At 34.1% G+C, this 22,664-nt stretch overlaps 1 protein-coding gene across 3 annotated transcripts in view; it reads left to right on the top strand.

The window, feature by feature from the left end:
- The window catches only part of LOC141545872 (putative 2-ketogluconate reductase), a 69,526-nt gene extending 47,392 nt beyond the window's left edge, over positions 1–22,134 (top strand). For all 3 annotated transcript variants that reach the window (XM_074273208.1, XM_074273214.1, XM_074273197.1), the window contains 5 exons: positions 15,432–15,816; positions 16,405–16,576; positions 17,367–17,545; positions 18,793–18,889; positions 21,870–22,134. In XM_074273208.1, the coding sequence (XP_074129309.1) occupies positions 15,432–15,816; positions 16,405–16,576; positions 17,367–17,545; positions 18,793–18,889; positions 21,870–22,026 (990 nt within the window). In that variant the 3' untranslated portion in view covers positions 22,027–22,134. The remainder of the gene's footprint in view (positions 1–15,431; positions 15,817–16,404; positions 16,577–17,366; positions 17,546–18,792; positions 18,890–21,869) is intronic.
- Positions 22,135–22,664: the final 530 nt, after the last annotated feature.

The following is a 22,664-nucleotide window of genomic DNA, read 5'->3' as shown; positions in this document are numbered from 1 at the left end:
AAGAATTGGATTTGGAAGGTAAAAATAACCTGGGGAGAAAAACAAACAAACAAAAAAATGCTAACAGTTTACACTCATTTCCCAGTGTTCCTTCCCTGGGTGTAGTTGATTCTGTCCATCATTGATCAATTGGAATTAGATTAGCTCTTCTCTATGTTGAAGATATCCACTTCCATCAGCTATTCTTTAGATCTATTTTCTTTTCTTAATGTTTCACATTCTGTTCTTTTTTTTCATTCTTTATAATCTATTTTGTTATTTCTTGGTGTCTCATAGCTTCATTGGCTAAAAATCTTGTCTTGTCCAATTCTAATTTTCAAAAAGTTATTTTCATCTTTGAGACTGTATCTCCTTTTCTAATTGATTAACTTTTTTCCATAATCATCTGTGTCCACAGCTAGCAGTGTCCCTGCCCCAATCCTACTGCACTCACCGGATGTGCTGGCTCCTTCTTGCCCAGGGCCACATCTCAGCATCACACCTGAGCCTGGGTGTTCTCAGTCAGGCGAGGTTCCCTCATTCTTCTGGGGCTCAGACCCCTTAACTCCTCACATATAGTCTGGGAGTTTAAAGTTTCTGTGTTTTTTGTTGAGTCTTCAGCCAAATCTAGGTAGCCCCAGGGTTCCCCACTTGTTGTTTCTGTGGAGCTAGTCAAGAGGTGTTTGGACTTCTCTCTAGTTAATATCTGGTCTGGGATCTATGTTCAGATATTCTTGGGTGGTACCAGGAAGACCCCTGTTCTACCCCATGTCTTCTTGATTTTTTTCACCAGTCTATGTTTAGCCTGAGGGACAAATTTATTCTGTGTGTGGGGGAAAACTGAAGAGCTTGAAACTATTAACAATCATTACATTTCCCCTTCCAATTTTTTCTTTTTTGAATTTGACAAACACCAAATAATTTGGGTATGTCCATACATATAGCAAAACAGAAAAATAACACTTCATATTAAACTATGAATTGCTGTTCTGTATAATTTTTCTTTTAAAACATGTATTTAATCTCATGTTCAAAGCTGTTCTGCTTGCCTCTGATTTCTTTTTTTTAAATTTTTTATAAAAGCTTTTTATTTACAAAACATATGTATGGATAACTTTTTAAACATTGACCCTTGCAAAATATTTTATTCCAAATTTTCCTCTCCTCCCAACCCCAACCCCTAGCTGGCAGGTAGTCCAATACATGTTAAATATGTTAAAATGTATGTTAAATCCAATATATGTATACATATTTATACAGTTATCTTGCTTCACAAGAAAAATCAGATCAAGAAGAAAAAAAAATAAAAACAGAAAGAAAACAAAATGCAAGCAAATAACAATAGAGAGAGTGAGAATGCTATATTGTAGTCCACATTAATTTCCCACGGTTCTCTCTCTGGTTGTAGATGGCTCTCTTCATCACTGAACAAAGTGGAAGTGATTTGAATCATCTCATTGTTGAAGAAAGCCACGTCCATCAGAGTTGATCATCATATGGTCTTGTGGTTGCCATATATAATGATCTCTTGGTTCTGTTCATTTCACTGAGCATCAGTTCATATAAGTTTCTCCAAACCTCTCTGAAATCATCTCATCCTGATGGTCATTTCTTATAGAACAATAATATTGCATAACATTCATATACCATAATTTATTCAGCCATTCTCCACTTGATGGGTATCCACTCAGTTTCCAGTTTCTTGCCACTACAAAGAGGGCTGCCACAAACATTTTTGTACATGTGGGTCCCTTTCCCTCCTTTGGGATAAAATAGGGCTGCCACAAACATTTTTGTACATGTGGGTCCCTTTCCCTCCTTTGGGATAAAATTCAGGTAGAAACACTGCTGGATCAAAGGGTATGCACAGTTTGACAACTTTGAGTGTAGTTCCAAATTGCTCTCCAGAATGGTTGGATCTGTTCACAGTTCCACCAACAATGTATCAGTGCCCCAGTTTTCCCATATCCCCTCCAACATTTGTCATTATCTTTACCTGTCATCTTAGCAATCTGAGAGATGTGTAGTGGTATCTCAGAGTCATTCTTAATTTGCATTTCTCTGATCAATAGTGATTTGGAGCATCTTTTTATGTGACTACAGTTTCAAATTCTTCATCTGAAAATTGTTCATATCCTTTGATCATTTATCAGTTGAAGAATGGCTTGAACAATTATAAATTTGAGTCAATTCTCTATATATTTTAGAAATGAGGTCTTTATCAGAATCTTTGATGTAAAAATATTTTCCCAGTTTATTGCTTCCCTTCTAATCTTGTCTGCATTAGTTTTGTTTGTATAAAAACTTTTTAGCTTAATATAATCAAAATTATGTATTTTGTGATCAATAACAATCTCTAGTTCTTCTTTGGTCACAAATTCCTTCTTCCACAGATCTGAGAAGTAAACTATCTTATGTTCTTCTAATTTGTTTATAATATCATTCTTTATGTCTAGATCATGAACCCATTTCGACCTTATCTTGGTATATGGTATTGGTATATGGTATATTGGTTAGGTGTGGGTCTGTGCCTAGTTTCTGCCATAATAGTTTCCAATTTTCTCAGCAGTTTTTGTCAAATAGTGTATTCTTATCCCAAAACCTGGGGCCTTTGGGTTTGTCAAATACTATATTGCTATAGTCATTGGCTATTTTGTTCTGTGAACCTAAGCTATTCCATTAATCAGCTACTTTATTTCTTAGCCAGTACCATATTGTTTTAATGACCACTGCTTTATAATATAGTTTTAGATTTCGTATAGTTCGGCCACCTCCATTTGCTTTTCTTTTCATTAATTCCCTTGAAATTCTTGAACTTTTCTTCTTCTAGATGAATTTTATTGTTATGTTTACTAAGTCAGGAAAATAATTTCTTGGGAGTTTAATTGGTATGGCACTAAATAAATAGATTAGGTAGTATTTATTGTTATCTCTATTATATTTGTTCAGTCTATCTAATAGCACTTGATATTTTTCCAGTTGCTTAGATCTGACTTTGTGTGGAAAGTTTTGTAGTTTTGCTCACATTTCTGACTTTCCCTTGGCAGATAGATTCCCAAATATTTTATCCTATTGACAGTAAAATTAAATGAAATTTCTCTTTGTATCTCTTTTTATTGGATTTTGTTAGTGATGTATACAAATGCTGATGATTTATGTGGATTTATTTTGTATCCTTCAACTTTGCTAAAGTTGTGGATTATTTCTAATAGTTTTTTTAAGTTGATTCTCTAAGTATACCATCGTATCATCTACAAAATGTGATAATTTGGTTTCCTCATTACCTACTCTAATTCCTTTCATCTCTTTTTCTTCTCTTATTGCCAAAGCTAGCATTTCTAATACAATATTGAATAGCAATGGTGATAGTGGGCAACTTTGTTTCACCCCTAATCTTATTGGGAATAGTTCCAGTTTATCCCCATTACATATGATGCTTGCTGATGGTTTTAAATAGATGTTACTATCTGTTTTAAGGAAAAGTTCACTTATTCCTATATTTACATTTATTCTGTAGTGTTTTTAATAGGGATGAGTATTGGATTTATCAAATGCTTTTTCTACATTTATTGAGATAATCATATGGTTTTTGTCGATTTGGTTGTTGTTATAGTCAACTATGCTAATAGTTTTCCTAATATGGAATCAGCACTGCCTTCCTGGTATAAATCCCACTTGGTTGTGGTGTATTATCCTGGGGATGATTTTCTGTAATCTCTTTGCTAATATTTTATTTAAGTTTTTGCATCAATATTCATTAGGGAGATTGGTCTATAATTTTCTTTCTCTATTTTCAACCTATTTGGTTTAGATATCAGTACCATGTCTTGTGTTATAAAAGGAATTTGGTAGAAGTCCTTCATTCCCTATTTTTTTCAAAGAGTTTATATAGTATTGGAGTTCATTGTTCCTTTAATGTTTGGTAGAATTCACATGTAAATCTATGTTGGTCCTGGGGATTTTTTTCTTAGAGAGTTGATTAATAGCTTATTCTATTTCTTTTTCTAAAATGGGACTGTTTAAGTAATTTATTTCCTCTTCAGTTAATCTTGGCAACCTATTTTTGTAGGTATTCCTCCATTACATTTAGATTGTCAAATTTATTGCCATAAAGTTGGGCAAAGTAATTCCTAATTATTATTGCTCTGATTTCCTCTTCATTGGTGGAGATTCCCCTTTTTCATTTTTAAGATTAACAATTAGATTTTCCTCTTTCCTTTTTCTAATCAAATTAACTGAAGGTTTATCTATTTTGTTGGTTTTTTCATAAAACCAACTCTTAGTTTTATTTATTAATTCAATAGGTTTTTGTTTTGTTTTTTTTTTTTTTACTTTCAATTTTATTGATATCTCCTTTTGTTTTAAGAATTTCAAGCCTGGTATTTTATTGGGTGTTTTTAATTTGTTCTTTTTTCTAGCTTTTTTAGTTGCAAGCCCAATTCATTAATCATCTCTTTCTCTATTTTATACAACTAAGCATCTAGAGATATAAAATTTCCCCTTATTACTGCTTTGGCTGCATCCCAGAAATTTTGGTATATTGTCTCATTATTGTCATTTCTCTTGGATGAAATTATTGATTGTGTCTAAGATTTGCTGTTTCACCCATTCATTCTTTAAGATGAGATTATTTTGTTTCCAATTAGTTTTTGGTCTGTTTTCCCCTGGCCTTTTATTAAATATAATTTTTATTGCATCATGATCTGAAAAAAATATATTTACTATTTCTGCCTTTCTGCATTTGACTTTGAGGTCTTTATGTCCTAATATATGATCAATTTTTGTACAGATTCCATGAACTTCTGAGAAGAAAGTCTACTCCTTTCTGTCTCCATTCAATTTTCTCCAAAGATGTATCATACCTAACTTTTCTAGTATTCTATTTACCACTTTAACTTCTTTCTTATTTATTTTGTGGTTTGATTTATCTGGTTTTGAGAAAACAAGGTTGAGATCTCTTACTATTATAATTCTGCTATCTATTTCTTCTAGGAATTCTCATAACTTCTCCTTTAGTAATTTAGATGCTATACCATGTGGTGCATATATGTTTAATATTCATATTGCTTCATTATGTATTACTCTTTAGCAGGATATAGTTTCCTTCCTTATCTCTTTTAATTAGATCAATTTTTGCTTTTGCTTTATCTGAGATCAGAATGGCCACCCCTGCTTTTTTTTTTTTTTTTTTTTTACTTTATCTGAAACATAATAGATTCTGCTCCAACCTTTTACCTTTACTCTGTTATATATCATTCTGTTTCTTAAAAACAACATATTGTAGGATTCTGGCTTTTAATCCAGTCTGATATCTGCTTATGCTTTGTGGGAGAGTTTACCCCATTCACATTTACAGTTAAAACTACTAATTCTGTATTTCCTGTCATCTTATTACCCCAAATTATAATTTTACCTTTCCTTTTCCTCTTTCCCTTCTCCCCATTATTTTACTTATGAGTACTTCTTGCCTCAAGCAGCCCTCCCCCTTTAGAGACCCTCCCCTTTTCTTATACCTTTCCCCTACTATTTCTGTTTTCCCTTTTATTTAGTCTACCTCTTCCCTTTTCCCTTTTCCCTCCTAGCACTATTCTATAAGGTGAGAGATGTTTCTTGGTTAAACCAAATATATCTAATATTCTTTCTTGGGGCCAAATCTGATAAGAGTAAGATTCACACAATATTCGTCACCCTCTCTTCTTTCCCTCAATTATAACAGGTTTTCTTGGCTTCCTTCTGAGATGTTAGTTTCCTTCATTTTACCTCCACTTTCCCCTTTTTTTTCTCTGGTACTGTGATGTTCTGTTTCTCTAGATTGTAATCGTTCTCTGGGAGCAGATTTCTTGGGGAGCTTCTGGAGGCAGCCTTCCTTTCAGTTCAGTTCAATAATCCCAAAATGCAGCCAGGAATTAAAGTCCTTTGCTGTCTCTTTCCAAGTCTTATCTCCTTCACTTGGAGCTCGGCTAGTTCTCTGGAGGCCTTCCTCTCCCTTTGGTTCCCTAAGCTCTTGTCCAAATATCTCCAGCCTCTTCTGATTCTTGCTTTTTTAGTTGCAAGCAGTAACAGTAGGAGAGGGAAAAGGAAGAAAAAGAGAGGGGAAACAGAACTAAGTGGAATGGCATTAATTTTTTTCCTTGGGGACTTCTAGACTAGGAAGATATGATGATCTATTTATCTACAAGGATACTAGCTGCACTAACAATTTATCAGTCTGGTACAGTTTGAATGGCACCTGTAGCTGATTTGATTCTTCAGGCTATACTGAGAATCCAGCTTGGGTGGAAATAGCAAATCATGTCAGTTCAGTGGGAACTTCTCTCATTCTGGGCCTCCTGAATATCTTGGGTCCAGTGTTTCTGGAAAATATGGCAACTCAAGAAGACAGGTTGACTTCAGGACAAAAATTCCCCTTACCCCATTTGTGGTCAAGGTGGCTTCTGCACATGTCAATGACCACATCTAGTAAAACATTATCTTGAATGCCACTTAGGTGGAGCATAAGGATAAAGAGACATTTAATAAAGATAATTTTGACAGACAGAAATCTAACAATAGGTCCAATGCCTGAAGGATGGCCCAGGTTCAAGAGCCAAACAAAGCCAAGAGCCAAAGCAAGAACCATCTAAACAGATCTAAATTCTATTTCCCTATGGAATAGAAATAGAGAGCCTTGTTTTCCAGGGCCACAGGTGGTACTTGGATTGCACTGGACCAAGTTAATAAAGCAATAATAGTCTTCTGCATTATAAACAGAGATTCTTCCTTGTGCTGTAGTCAAGGCACTGCTAAGGACATAGTGGTTTTGCAGGAGCATTCCTGGAAAAATAAGAAGCTCCTCATACACAGCAGATATTAACTGAAAAGTATTTATCAATTTAGCATCTTGTACAGTGATATCCTACATAGCAACCTCAAAAGAGACCATGCCAAACCACAGGATAGGGCAGTGGGAGAAATTCATATCACCTGATATTTATGGTAATCAAAGAGTTACTGGCCCAGCATGAATGATAGCTTATTAGCTTCCAGGAGATCAAGTTAGAGACAAATTGTGGGGGAAGATGGGACCTGAGGTGAATATCAGGCACCAGTGTGACAACTCTGCATCATCCAATCCAGCATGAGGGAAGAAAGATGTAAATGTCATGACCACAGACCACAGATTTTCACCCCCTCCCATGTAGTGACATCGGTGCTAGATAAGAGGGAATAGAGCAGAACAGTGCTCATTTGAGTAGTTATCAAAAAGAATTGCAGCAAGGTTAGCAATGCTCCAAGTAGTTACATTAAAAACCAGTGGAGTTCCAGGTAACTGACAACAGGTGCCAAGGTCACAATCAATTTCCTACTCCTTTGCATAGATGCAGAGCCCAGTGAGGGCATGTAACTGAACGACTGAATGCATTGGGGACTTGGAATATAGGAAATGTCCCAATTAGAATCCCCCATTACATGGAAACTTCAGTGCAAAGGGATAAGTTCTTAGTGAAATGTGATATTTGGTGAATAGGTTCGCCAGAATATACAGAATCACCAGGGAAATGAGTCTGCCCAAAAAGCTAGCCAGAACCAGTGAAGTTGACATACTCTGGCTTTAACATAGCTAAGAGTACCATGGTATATAGATAATCCTCCAGGAATTCAGGCCAAGTCCCAACAACGAATGGTGGTTTGGACACAAATCCAATAGGAAATTTTAAGTTAGCCTGCCAAGCAAACACCTGCAGTGTGGTGAAATAAGGATGAAGAACCAAAGGTTCAGCAGAAAGGAATGATCCCAGCACACACAAAAGGAAGCATTATGATTTAGCAAAGCTTATGAAAACATATATAACAATAGTTGAGAGGTTAAACTTAGAGCAGATAAAAAAGATTAAAAATGTGAGCACAAGATTGAAGATTGTTTTATCAGGGGTCAGGGTAGCCATATATTTAGTCCTCATCTTAGATCTGGGGATGACTGACTCTTCAGGAAGTTGGTGGTTTGTGGGAATGCTAGAAGTAAATCTTAATTTTTTTTCTTGGTTTGGCAGCCAAATCAGGAACTTTCTTCAGCTGTGAGATGAATCTATGGCTCAACCCCTTGAAATTTAATAGCTGTCAAGTTTATCAAAAAGACTTAATATGATTCTTTCCATTGGGACTCCAAGGATTTTTCCTCAGGTGGCATGTTCAATAAATCAGTCACCTAGCTCTAGGAACTGCACAATGGGTAGATGACCTGTAAATTGAGACTAAGGAAAAAGTTAACTTCCTGGATGAATGGTTTTGGTTAAGCCTGGCAGTAAGAAAGAAGTGTACTCTTAGTTGTAATCAACCCTCCTAGGGAAACAATGGCATGGGCCAACCCGTAATTATAGCCTATGATAACAGAGACTGTTTATCAAAAGGACAGATGTGCAAACTTAGTAGGACTAAGAGTAATACTCCAGGTGAGGAAAGATAAAACTTCAGTTAGTTTGGCCAGTTGGGTCTTTAAAACACCATTTTAACTAACCCTGAGTACTTGGGGTGGTATGGACAATGCAAATATTGGATTATAAATCAAGAAGCTAGTGGATGAAATAACCAATGAAATGGGTGTACTGCTCAAATACAAATGACCTTTTTTCAATGAGAAAATTGGCGCTGGCCATTGCTACAGCTTGTAAGTAAGAATGCTTTTACCCCCTGGGGAAACATACATTCTATAACCAAGACCAGTTTATATCTATTTGAAAATGATAGTTGATTGGAGTTAATTTGTCATTCTCAAACAGGTGCAAAAGGCACCATCATCTAGCTGGTGACTGAAATGATTTGGATTCATTATATTTAAGATACACAGGGCAGGCTGTATAGATGATTAAGGCTACCTAATGAAATCTTCCCCAGCAGTATTTATCAACCAAGGAAATAAGCTTGTTAAAGGACCAGTGATTAATTAAATGTAAATGTTTCATCATGGGAAGGGACAGGGAATTGTGTAATACAAGAAATCCATTTGATCCACTCCCTAATCCAGGACCAAAAGCCCCACTTATTTCTCTTATTCTTTATTTTTACCTCTTCATGGTGGAGTACTTTCTTAGAAACTTGAAGACAATTTTCATTCAGTTTAGTATTGCAGCTGTTCTTTTGACTCTGTTGCTAAAGAAGTTCCTGGATGTTTAAGTTGTTGTGACTATTTCCAACCTAGTAAAATTTTGGTATTGTGCTGAGGGAGAATAGAAAAAAGGTTTCTGTAATAAAGGGGGAGGGGAAATCTTTAGGAGTATGGAGTGTGTTCTTTGACTTCCTGAGGTACAATAAGAATGGAATAGGGTTGGAACTTTTGGAAAAATTTCTAAAGTAGCTCACAAAACCTAGAAGTTCTTACAAATGTAAGTGATATCTCTTTAACTCTCTCCTACCTTGGCCATTCATTGTTTTAAAATAAAAATAATAACTTTACTCTATGTGTGTGTGTGTGTGTGTGTGTGTGTGTGTGTGTGTGTGTGTGTGTGTATGACTTACAATGTGTGAAGGCATTGTGCTAAGCACATTGTAATGATTTCATTTGGTCCACACAACAATTTTGGGAGGTAGTTACTATTGTTATACCTATTTTACAAATGAAGAAACTGAGGCAAACAAAGTTATCTGATTTGCCCAAGGTTACACAGCTAGTAAAAGTCCAAAACCAGAAATTGAATTGGGATTTTTCTGGCTCAACCTAGTACCACTGAGCTGCCATAGAAATCAGCATCATCTCTATATTAGCTATAAATATCAATATAACTTCCCTTTAAAACAAGTAAGATATATAAAGTACTTGTGACTCTAGCTACTAAAATACAGCCAAGAATTATGTAAATAAAACTACAAGCTATCATTTGGAGAAAAACCCCCAAATAATTGGAGAATTAAAACAGAAATTTTTAATTGATGTGTTTTGTCTTATGCCATCTTAGTTATCTCAATATCTTTACTTCTCCTCCTAGAGAGCTATCTCATAAAACAAATAATATATTTTTAAAGAGAGCGCAACTGATGCCAATATGTAATGTTCTGCTGTCTTCAGAGACTGCCGATCGCTCTCTGGGAGGAGATCTGCTGTCATTAACTCAATCTCCCGGCCAGACTCTTCGTCCTCCAGAGAGCCGCTCCAAATCTGACCTAGAGTCGAGACTCTTTCTCTTCCTCCAGAAAGCCACCCCAGGTCTGGCCCAGACAATGAAAAAGTCTAAAGATTTGTAAAATGTGTAATATCTATGGATTTTCTACTACAACTAAGACTTGGGTTGGGAAATATTTTAATATATTTTCATTCAGGTCATACTTGAGCTTTATAATTTTGTTACATTCATTATTTACTTTTTGGTATGTTCTTGTAAATACTGTATATTTTATTTTCTTAGCTCTGCTCACTTAATTCTGTGTCAATTCATGTAGATCTTTCCATGCTTCTCTGTATTCATCATTCCCCAATCAATGGGCATCAACTTTGTTTTTATTGCTTTTGTATCATAGAAAGTATTGTTAAAAATATTTTTATGTACATGGGGATTTCTTATTAATAACATCTTTGAGGATAATCTCACTACCAGATCTTTAGAATTTGGATATTTTAGTCACTTTAATTGCATAATTCCAAATTTTCAAAATGGTTGTACCATCTTACAGCTCTGATACATGTATTAATTGCCTCTCATCCCACAGCTACTTCAACTTTTAGTATTTCTGCTTTTTGTCATCTTTGCAATTTTGAAGGTAAAAACCTCAGGGCTGTTTTGATTTGTATTTCTCCTATTAGTTATGATCTAGAATATTCTTATGATGGTGAATACTTTGCAACTCATCCTTTGAAAAATTCATGCACATATTCTTTGAGCATTTTTCTATTGGAAGATCTCTGTAGCCTTCTTACCAATATTTCATTTAATATTTTAATCTTGATGCTCATTAAGTTTATTGATCTATAGTTTTCTTTAACTACATTGTTTCTTCCTCATTTAGGTATCAATAACATATTTATATCATAGAGTCTAGAAGGTTTTCTTCCCCCATTCCCTCTTTTTGTAAATGATGTATGTAATATTCAAATTGATTCTTTGTAGAATGTTTGATAGTTTGTATAAATTCAGTTGGAAATCCATCTGATTCTGCTTCTAGATTTGTCTTTGTGATTTAATTAATGGCATATTTAATTTGATGAAATTCTATAAATCTATTTTGTTCTGTTAAACTGCATATTTTGTCTTTATATTCATCTATTCTCTCTTAATGTTATGTTTTTGTCATAGAATTGGACAAAATAGTTTTTGATTGTTTCATCTTCATTTGTCATGGATTCTCTTTATTCACCTTTGATTCAAAAACTTGGTTTCTATTTAAAAATCATACTAGAATTTATTTAAAAAATTTTAAACTGATCTTCATTTGATTTATCAATATAATTGGAGCTTTTTTTGCTTTCAATTTTGTTAAGTTCTTTCAGAATTCAAAATTTTGACTTTGATAATTCAGTTTCAAAATTTGAATGCCCAGACCATAACTTTGTACTATCTACACTGATAGACACATTTGTCTATTGTAAGTACCATGAAATCAGTGTAGGATACTGGAGCTCTGAACTCAGAGAATTAAAATAAACATGAATTTTTCATAAAGGGTTCATAATTAAATATTTGTTTATATCAATATGTAAGTTGATTATTATATGTTTTGTACTGTTTGTTATAATCTGAAGAGATTTTCAACTCAGTAATTATATTACACTTTATTTACTCAATTGATCTTATCAAAATTTCATGGGAAAAAATAGTTTTCCTATCAAGGATTAATGAGACAAAATGCAGATATTATTTTCTCACTATACTTTTTTGAATTTCAAGTTTTGTGTTTGTCTGGGGGTTTTTAATTTGTTCCTTTTCTAGCAATTTTAGTTGTAAACCCAATTCGTTGGCCCTCTCTTTCTCTATTTTATGCAGGTAGGCCTGTAGAGATATAAAACTTCCCCTAATTACTGCTTTGGCTGTATCCCACACATTTTGGTATGATGTCTCATTATTGTCATTTTCTTGGGTGAAGTTATTAATTATGTCTATGATTTGTTGTTTTACCCAATCATTCTTTAGTATAAGATTATTTAATTTCCAATTATTTTTTGGTCTATTTTCCCCTGGCTTTTTATTAAATGTTATTTTGATTGCATTATGGTCTGAAAAGGATGCATTTACTATTTCTGCCTTACTGCATTTGATTTTGAGGTTTTTATGCCCTAGTATATGATCAATTTTTGTATAGGTTCCATGAACTGCTGAGAAGAAAGTATATTCCTTTCTGTCTCCATTTAGCTTTCGCCAAAGATCTATCATATCAAACTTTTCTAGTATTCTATTTACCTCTTTGACTTCTTTCTTATTTATTTTGTGGTTTGATTTATCTAATTCTGAGAGTGCAAGGTTGAGATCTCCCGCTATTATAGTTTTGCTATCTATTTCCTCTTGCAGCTCTCTTAATTTCTCTTTTAAGAATTTAGATGCTGCACCACTTGGTGCATACATGTTTAATATTGATACTGCTTCACTATTGATGCTTCCCTTTAGCAGGATATAATGCCCTTCCTTATCTCTTTTAATTAGATCAATTTTTGTTTTTGCTTGATCTGAGATGAGGATGGCTACTCCTGCTTTTTTTGGTTTTGCCTGAAGCATAATAGATTCTGCTCCACCCTTTTACTTTTAGTTTGAATGTCTCATCCTGTTTCAGGTGTGTTTCCTGTAAACAACATATAGTAGGATTCTGACTTTTAATCCAGTCTGCTAACTGCTTCCTCTTTATGAAGCAGTTTGCCCCATTCACATTTATGGTTAGAAGGACTAATTCTATATTGTTTGCCATCCTATTAACCCCTGCTTATGCTTTTCCCCTTTCCTTCCCTTTTACCCTCCTATCCAGTATTAAACTGGTAAACACCACTTGCTTTTCACAGCCCTCCCTTTTTAGGATCCCTCCCCCACCTTAAAGATCCTCCCCTTATTTTACCCCTTTTCCTCGAAATTACTGTATTCCCTTCCCCTTAGCTTACTCCTTCCCTTTCACTTTTCAATGAAGTGGAAGAAGTTTCACCATAAATCGAATATGTCTATTGATACACGCTATGTTCATCTCCCTCCTTTCTTTCTCTCAGATATAATAGGTTACCTTTGCCTCTTCATGAGATGTAGTACCACCACTTTATACTTTTTTATGATATAATCTTCTTTCCACCTCTAGTTTCTAAGACAAATTGTACATATGTTCTTTACATATTTTTTTGACAGAAGTATAGTTCTCAAGATTTCTTTTTACCTTTTTTAGAAGTCTCTTGAGTTCTGTATTTGAAGATCAAACCTCTTATATAGGTCTGGTTTTTTCATCAAAAATAGATGGAATTCATTTATTTCGTTAAATGTCCATCTTCTTCCCTGGAAAACGATGCTCATTCTTGCTGGGTAAGTTATTCTTGGCTGCATACCAAGTTCCTTAGCCTTTCGGAATATCATGTTCCAGGCCCTGCGTTCTTTTAATGTGGATGCTGCTAGATCCTGTGTTATCCTTATTGTGGATCCTCCATATCTGAATTGTTTTTTTCTAGCAGCTTCCAATATCTTTTCCTTTGTCTGATGGTTCTTGAACTTGGCCACTATATTTCTTGGCGTTTTGATTTTAGGGTCCCTTTCAGTAGGTGATCGATGAATTTTCTCAATGTCTATTTTACCCTCTGTTTCCAAAACGTCTGGGCAGTTCTCTTTGATAATTTCCTCGAAAATGGTGTCCAAGCTCTTTTTTTCCTCCCATTTTTCAGGGAGTCCGATTATTCTCAAATTGTCTCTCCTGGATCTGTTTTCCAGGTCTGTTGTCTTTCTGGTAAGGTACTTGACAGTCTTTTCAATAGTTTCATTTCTCTGGTTTTGCTTGACTCCCTCTTGGTTTCTCCTTGAGTCATTCATTTCTACTTGTTCCAGTCTAATTTTCAATGATGTATTTTCTTCACTCACTTTTTTTATATCTCTTTGTAATTGTCCAATTGAGTTTTTATCTTCTATGGAATTTTTTTCCATTGTATCCATTTTATTTTTTAGAGAGCTGATTTCTTTTTCCAGCTCTCTAATCCTGTTTTCCTTGGAGTTGTTTACCTTTTCCAGCTCACTAATCCTGTTTTCCTTGGAGTTGTTTACCTTTTCCAGCTCACTAATCTTGTTTCTCAATGATTTGATTTCTTTATCCATTCTGTCTTTGAATGCATGGGATGACTTCTCCAGGCTCTCTTGCCAAGCTTCCCTTTCTTTTTCCCATCTCTCTTCCAGCTCTCTTGTGAGAGCCCTTTTGATTTCCTCTATGAGGTTCTTTTGTATTGAGGAGCAGCTTATATCCCTCCCAGGGGATACATCTGGGGACATTCTGTTCCTTGTCTCCTCAGCATTTGAAGTCTGCTCCCTCTCCACACAGAAGCTGTCAATGGTTAGAGCCCTTTTGAATTTTTTGTTCATTTTGTCAGAGTAGGAATCAAAGAAAACAAACTGACAAGAGAAACAATTGGTCTGTTTTGCGGGGGATAAGGCTGGATGTTATTAATGGGCTTCCTCTACAGACTGGGGCTAGGACAGCAGAGAGCCACTAACAGAACAGCAATGAGAACGCACCGATTCAGTCCAGGTGGGGGTTGGGGGTGGCCGGGCTCTGAGAGACGCTGGCTTTCTGGGGTTTTAATCTTCACCTCCGGTGTTTACACCCTCTCTGCTGCTCCTGGCTTGCTGCCAAGACGGAGCATCCACACTGGGGCAAAAGCCCTTTCGCAGAAACGGCAGAGATCACACCCCTCCCCCTCTGGTCTGAGCTGTGTGAGCTGCCTGTCTTGCTCTGGCTGTCTGCCCTCAGTCTGCGCCCAGTCTGATTGACCCTCCCCCGTACAAACACAGACCTTTTCTGGCGACTTTCAAGGATGTCTTCTCTTGGTGATAATTTGTGGATTTCTTTCTGGGTCAAGCATCAAGTCAGAGGCTTGTCATGAAGTAAGTTCTGAGAGAAAACGAGGAGCTCAAGCAGCTGTCTGCCTCCACGCCGCCATCTTGGCCGGAAGTCCCTCACTATACTTTTTTAAAAAAGAATTTTCTATTTAAGATATAAATGTTTTATTTATTTATCTTTAAGCATCAGGAACACAGAATTTTATTTGGTAAATTTTAAGGACATTGAAAATATTCTTTATTTTTATATTATGGCTAATTTTAGAACAGAGTAAGGTTAAGGTGGGAGAAAGTAAAGGAGACATACTCTCAGGTAAGTATGAGCTCCTAGAACCTATGAGTTATTCCAGAAATTTCATTAAAACCCCCAATCAATCCTTTTCCATTCTTATTGTAATTCTGGAAGTCAATGATTGAACACACTCCATACTCTTAAAGATTTTTTTTTTCTTTACTACAGAAACCCTTTATTTTTCTCCACAGATCATGCAAAATCAAAAGCTACCTTGTGTTTTGATAAACAGTTTTGAAGAACCATATTATGTGAATGAAGATCATGTAGCAGATCTCAAGAAACAATTTAATCTTGTCACCATGCAAGAATTTCTTGAAAACAAAACACATTTCAGTCAAGAGATACAAGCTATATACCTATGGGGAGGGAAACCAGTTATTGACAAGGAGCTACTGCAGAGCCTGCCTACCTTGGAGATTATTGTAAGCTCAGGAGCAGGCCTGGATCATCTGGACCTGAACCTGATTGCCAGCTTTGGTGTGAAACTGGCGAATACTCCACATGCTGTTACTAACAGTACTGCAGATATGGGGTTGGCCTTACTTTTGGCATCAGCTCGGAGAATATTAGAAGGTAAAATGACCTCTTAACCTATTTAATTTCATGGTAATTGATAACTGGAGTCTTTCTATTTGTGAAAATAATGACCAAGTATTCAAACTGATATTCTAAAAATGTAAGTCCTTTTCAAGTTGTCCTGATTCCTAGATAATGAGTTGTGAAGTTTATGAAATCCTTCAGAAAAAAGTTTTTAAATGAATAAATTAAAATACATAAAATTACAAAAGGAAACCAATTCTACTGAAATATCAAAGAATTTTAAAATAAGTTTCTAGACCCAAGGTTAAGAACCCCAGCCTTATTGTGGAAGAATTTAGAAAGAATGCTACAATATGCCTTTTTATTAAATGTTCTGTGAATATTTGAAGAAGAATACTGCTTTTTCCAAATTATATTATAGCTTATTTTTCCCTGAAACTCTTGGTTTACTTTATGTGGAAATGGATGAGTTGTATGTTCCAGCATGAGCTTTCAGAACATCTCATTTTATTAGAGATTGTAAAGTATAGTTTACTTTCTTTCATTTCTTTGTCTTAAAAGCACAATAATATTGTTTGTGGAGATAATTCCATGGCTCACTTTTGCATCTTGGATTTTTAGGGAACGAGATAGCTACTTCACCAGACACTAAGTCCTTTTCTATTAATTGGATGGGTCAAGAAGTGACTGGCTCTACTCTGGGAATCATAGGTATGGGCAGAATTGGCTATAAAATTGCTCAGCGAGCCAAAGCATTTGAAATGAAGATTCTGTATCATAATAGGAACCGCAGGTAAAACTTCCCGCAAATGAATTCATAACTTACCTGAAGCTTTTCTCTCTCTAAATGAAACCCATAATTCCATTTGCTGCCACACCATAGCATAATGATGATAAAATTCTTTGTTTCTCTCCCCATAGACTTTGTCATATTTTCCATCCTTTTCTTCCTCCTCCCACCCCAATTCCTGAATTTTCTCTCAAAAGTATATCTTCTTACAACAGTATTACTTCTATCCTTCTTTATCTTGCTTCCCCCCATATATGTGGTAGTAAAAGACAGGGGAATATTTTAATAGTAAATAATATTTTATAAAAGTAGTTTTAATTTTGCAGAACCCTTGCCTATCACCTTGCCTATCACCCTGGAAAGGATGGTGGTAATCTTCCACTTTCTACAGTTTACATTTTGAGAACTTCTACTCTGTATCTATCTTGGTAAATATATATATATACATATACATATATAGGCTGTTTTCTCCCTCTCCCATCTTTTTAGTTTTAAAGTCCCTTTGATTTATAAAGCACTGGTTGGAGCTAGGATTTGAACAGTTTTATGACTCTAAATCTAATTATTTTCCCATTTTGCCACACTATTACATGCTTTTTTTTTTATCCACTTTGAACTTAATTGTCAGCTTTTAAATCTAAATTATATATCTGAATTATTTTACCTTGTTTAAGATTCCTTTTCAGTGACTTTTTCCTGGATTTTGACTTTGGTCATTTGAGAGTTTTTTTTTTGTTTTTTTTTTTTTTTTTAATTAGGAAATTTGCTTTATTTTCTCTGTTAACTCTGGCAGGAAGATGGAAGAAGAACAGGCAATTGGGGCCTATTACTGTGCAAAACTAGATGAGCTGCTACAACAGTCAGATTTTGTGTTGCTGGTACCCCCTTTAACACCTCAGACTTATAAGATGATTGGAAAGAGGGAACTAGGACTAATGAAACCCACTGCTATTCTTATAAACATTGGCAGAGGTAATAGATACCATAAGATATGTCTACCAAAATTTTTTCTCCTTCATTGAAAAGATGCAGAAATAAATCTGATATATTTGGCATTCTCTATCAACTTCATTTTCTTGCAGTCTCTTTAGTTCAAAGAATAACTCAAGATTGGTAAGCAAATAAATTAAAATTTACTTTCTAGTTACAAGTTCTTGATCTTTTTGTGAATGCATTTTTAACACAAATTATTAAATAAGTCAAGAAAATCATTTTTTTGAAATAAGATTTTTAATATCTTTTTTCACAAAAAATTGTACCATATTGGAATATTCTAAATTCAATTCTGTGTCTAATCATTTTCTCAGCAAAATCTTAGTTTTTCTTAACATTTTTATAATACCTAATTTAAAAATCTAGACATAGCAGACAAAAGTAAGTCATGATTGAATATAGACCTCATAAGACTTAGAGCCCTAACAGAGTTTACTATAAATAGACAAAGTTCTATAGATATTGAAATGACACTATTGATATGAATGGCAATTCTGTGTGTCAGTATTACTGATAATCAGAAAGCAAATAGCGGAGTATGGAAGCCAGAATTCTAGGATTTGATTCTGCTATTAACTATGGCTTTATGCCTTAATTCATTTATGTATATATAATACTGATAATATTTGGAATTTGCAACTCACAAGCATTAAAAAAGGTAAAATTCCTTTGGAAAACTAAGAATTTACATTATGAATATATACAGAAGAGTATATTATATACTATATAATCTTTATAATTATATAAATAAGAGATAATTATTGAAAGTTATATTAACATATTTTGAACATGTAGCATTGTCATTGTTTATATCAGTCTTTCCTCCTAGTACCCAAGTAAGCATCTTAAGCAAACAGAATACCCCATGAAAGATGCATTAAATAATAATGGTTGATGCTTCCATTGCGATAGCATTAAACATATAAATAATCTCAATTCAGAAAACTTTACAACAAGCACAAGAACAATATTTTGAAAAATTGGTCTTCAAAAAAGAAAAATACCCTTGTCAGAGCAAGTTGGCTACTCTACTGAGTCTTAGAATTAGACATTTACTGAATATTGATTGACATTCAGAAAACACATCACAAGTCTTTTGCAAGTCTGTTCTAAGTGAAAGTTCTAAGCATAAAGGAGAATTTCTTTTTGACATGTGTACAAATTTTCTTCTATTGTATATAATCTAACTAAATGATAATGACAAAAATACTGTTATATTAATTCAGGTCAATTGATTGATCAAGATGCCCTAGTTGAAGCTTTTCAAACTGGGATTATTAAAGCTGCAGGACTGGATGTGACTTACCCTGAACCCCTGCCAAGGTAAAAACAAAACTCTGTAAATTGTTTTTTGTTGCTGAGGCAACTGGGATTATGTGCCTTGCCCAAGGTCACATAGCTAGGAAGTATTAAGTATATGAGGTCAGATTTTAACTCAGATCCTCCTGATTTCAGGGCCCGTGCTCTAATCCACTGTGCCGTCTAGCTGCCCTGAAAAATTTTTTTGAAAAATAAAAATAGAAGGATTTTGAGGATAAAAGTTTTCTTTGGCTGATATCTTATTTATAGACTTATAGGATTTAGGGGTCTTCTAATATTGGTTTCCTACCTAGCTGTTATCTTTGGGCCTTAAATTCTCTATTATGCCCTCACATGAAATACTTTCTCCCCTCCTTTCCAAACACGTTGCATCTCTCTTTTGTATGTTTTCTTCCTCCATAAGATCATTAATTCTTTGGTGCGTGGACTTTCTTTTTTCCTCTTTTTATCCCTAGCACTTCGAAGAGTACTTGGCACATAGTAGGCTCTTGATAAATGTTCATTGACTTTTGACTATCCAATCTCCAACTTAATATAGGAATTTTTTCCTGTAGCGTCACTGAGAGTTATTTGCCCAACTTAAAATTAAATATCTTGCAAACACAGATTGTTTGATACTTCTATGAGTTAATCTGTTCCATTGTTAAATGGTTCTAATATTTAAACAGATTTTGGTTTGCTATAAGAAAGAGCCCCTTGTCACTTCTTCCTAATGGTCCTAGCTTTTTCAGTTTTTTGGGAAAAATGTACCACTTCATCTATATATATTTAAATTATCTGAACTCAGATTTTGTGTCTCTATTTAGTCTATTCTTCTTCAGGCTGACTACCTAGTTTCCTCATCAGCAAAATAAGAATATTTGACTGTATTAGTGTTTAAATTTTTTTTGGCTTCTGTATCCCTTTACATGCTTAAAATCATTACGTGTATTGATATTTTACTGACATTAAAAATGATGCAAATTTTAAAATATTAACTCCTGCAAAAATAAGCCCATGATATATTAACATAAATAACATAATTTTATGAAAAATAACTACATTTTCCAAAACAAAAAGTTCAGTGAGACGAGTATGTAAAAATGTTACACATTTTTACAAATCGCTTCAATGCCTGACTTAATAGGAGACAGCTGAATTTTAATAACTGTTTCTATATTCATTATTTCATTTTGGCTGATTTTCATAGATTTGGATTTTGGAGATAGAGTATTTTAACAGACAGATATCATAATATTCAAATAATTGTGACCTTGTGGATCCCTCAGATAGGTCTCAGAAACTTTCAAAGGGTTCTCAGACCATAATTTAAGAACTTCTGGCAGAGAAAATCTTTAAAGTCCTCTTTGGTTCTAAGAATGGATAATTCTTCCATGAATCAAATGGAATTTTCTTGAATTCTTTTCAAACCTTCTACATTTTTATTTTTTGTATAAGTATTAAAAATGTAACTACAATAACTAATAATTTTAAAAGAAACCAATAGAACTGCAAAAGTTTTTTTTTTTTTTTTTTTTTTGTTTTGTTTTTTTTTCACTGTAGAGTATTTTAGATATCACCTTTGGTTAAAGGTAGCAAAATTATATCAACCCATCATGTATATTGCACAACTTTTCACTCTTATGTCTATGATTAAAATTTAACAGATTTGTTACTTCCATTTATTAATCTTAACTTTGCCATCATTAGCAATATAAAACAAATGCATTGCATTACCTATTAATACTTTAAATGTTTCAAGTCAGATTTTGTGTCTCAAGTCTTTTCTTCTCCAGGTTAATTTAATTTAATTTAAACACTTCCTCAGGTGATAGTTTTTAGACCCCTTGACATTCAAGTCAATTCTCTGGATACAATTTTTTTTTTAAGTCCCTCTTAAAATTTGGCAGCAAGAATTGAATATGTGAAATATGACCAATAAGCTCTATGGTGGGATTGTTATTTCTCAATACATAGCAGCATATTTCTATGAATATAGCCAATAATTATATAAACCTTTTAAAAATTATAAAAAGCCACATCATATTGTTGGCTTATTAAGTTTGTGGTCAACTAGAATTGGGAGTGGAAGCTCAGATTTTTTTCCTTATGAACTCGACTAACTTACACGTACCTCAACATATTTTGTGTAGTTGGTTTATTGCAGATAAATGTATGCCTTTAAATTTAATTCTTTAAAATAATATGTAGTTTTTATTCAATTTCTATCCCTTTTAGGTAATTTTGAAGACAATGTAGTCTTGACTTAGGAACTAGGGGGTCCTTATTTCTTGCATTGTATCTTTGTTCTGGGCTTCTAGTTTCCTCATCTATAAAATAAGAATACTGGATTAGAAAATCTTTTAAAATTTTGTCTGGTTCTAAGATTCCATTCCATAAATCAAATGGAATTTTCTTGTATTCTTTTTTAATCTCCTACAAATTTTTATTTTCCTATAACTACAAAAATGTAATTACACCAAAATAATTTAAAGCAATGAAACATGAATAATTTGTTCTTTATTAAAGCTTTTTATTTTTCAAAACATATGCATGGATAATTATTCAACATTAACTCTTACAAAACCTTGTGTTCCAATTTCCCTCTTTTTCCCACCCCCTCCCCAAATAGCAAGTAGTCCAGAATATGCTAAACATGATAGAAATATATGTTAAATCCAACATATGCATACATATTTATAAATTACCTTGCTGCCCAAGAAAAATCAAATCAGAAAAGAAAATGAGAAAGAAAATAAAATGCAAGCAAACAACAAAAAGAATGAAAATGCTATGTTGTGAACTACACTCAGTTTCCACAGTCCTCTCTCTGGGTGTATATGACTCTCTTCATCGCAATAATATTGGAACTGGTCTGAATCATCTCATTGTTGAAGAGAGGCACATCTATCAAAATTGATCATCATATAATATTGTTACATGTATAATGATCTCCTGATTCTACTCAACATAAATGATTTTTTAAAATATGTTTGTATTTCAGATCTCATCCTTTATTAAAGTTAAGGAATGTTACTTTGACACCTCATATGGGATGTGGAACTCATCAATGTTTACTCCTAATGAAGGAAACTATGGTTGAAAGCCTTCTGGCTGCTCTCAGTGGCCTTCCTATTCCTAATGAAGTACGTCTTAAATGATTTTTTGAGGTGGAAAGATCATAATGATGAAAACTTGGCAGACTAAATGGAAAAGGGTTACTTTTACTTTATATACTTTATATATGTAAGTCATATAGTCATCAATCAGGAAATTGGGATCTCCGTTATTTTTAGGATGATACCTCAGCTGGTTAGGAGGGGAAGAAATCCCAGCAAATGAAATTGGGTGAATTCCTCCACCTCTTTTCCCAATAATAACCTTATATATTGAGTATCCACCTGTATCCAAAAGAATACATAGGGACTGAAATCATTGGTTAGACTCTACAAAATCTCCTTATTAACCAACCTTGAATAAATCTGGGAACATTACACTTTAAGATTCTAGTCCCCTTCAACTGATATCATTGGACAAAAGATATCATTGCTTTGATCTGGAAATAGGGGTAGCAAACAATGCCTTCCTTTTCATCAATTACCACTAAAAAGAAAGAAGAATTTCTCATACCCATCAGAGATGAGACTTTCCTATACAAAAAGAAAAAACTGAGAATCTATCTTTGGAGCTGCTGTTCTACCACTCCAATTCCAGACTTGAGTTTGAAATAATACAGCATGCCACACTCATCTTTTAGTCCTCCTGCAGCCTCGATTGGTTATATGTAGTATCCTTTAAT

Source organism: Sminthopsis crassicaudata, chromosome 1 (assembly GCF_048593235.1).
Source record: "Sminthopsis crassicaudata isolate SCR6 chromosome 1, ASM4859323v1, whole genome shotgun sequence".
In the NCBI taxonomy this organism is placed as follows: domain Eukaryota; kingdom Metazoa; phylum Chordata; class Mammalia; order Dasyuromorphia; family Dasyuridae; genus Sminthopsis; species Sminthopsis crassicaudata.
This window is presented reverse-complemented; position numbering and strand designations above follow the sequence as displayed.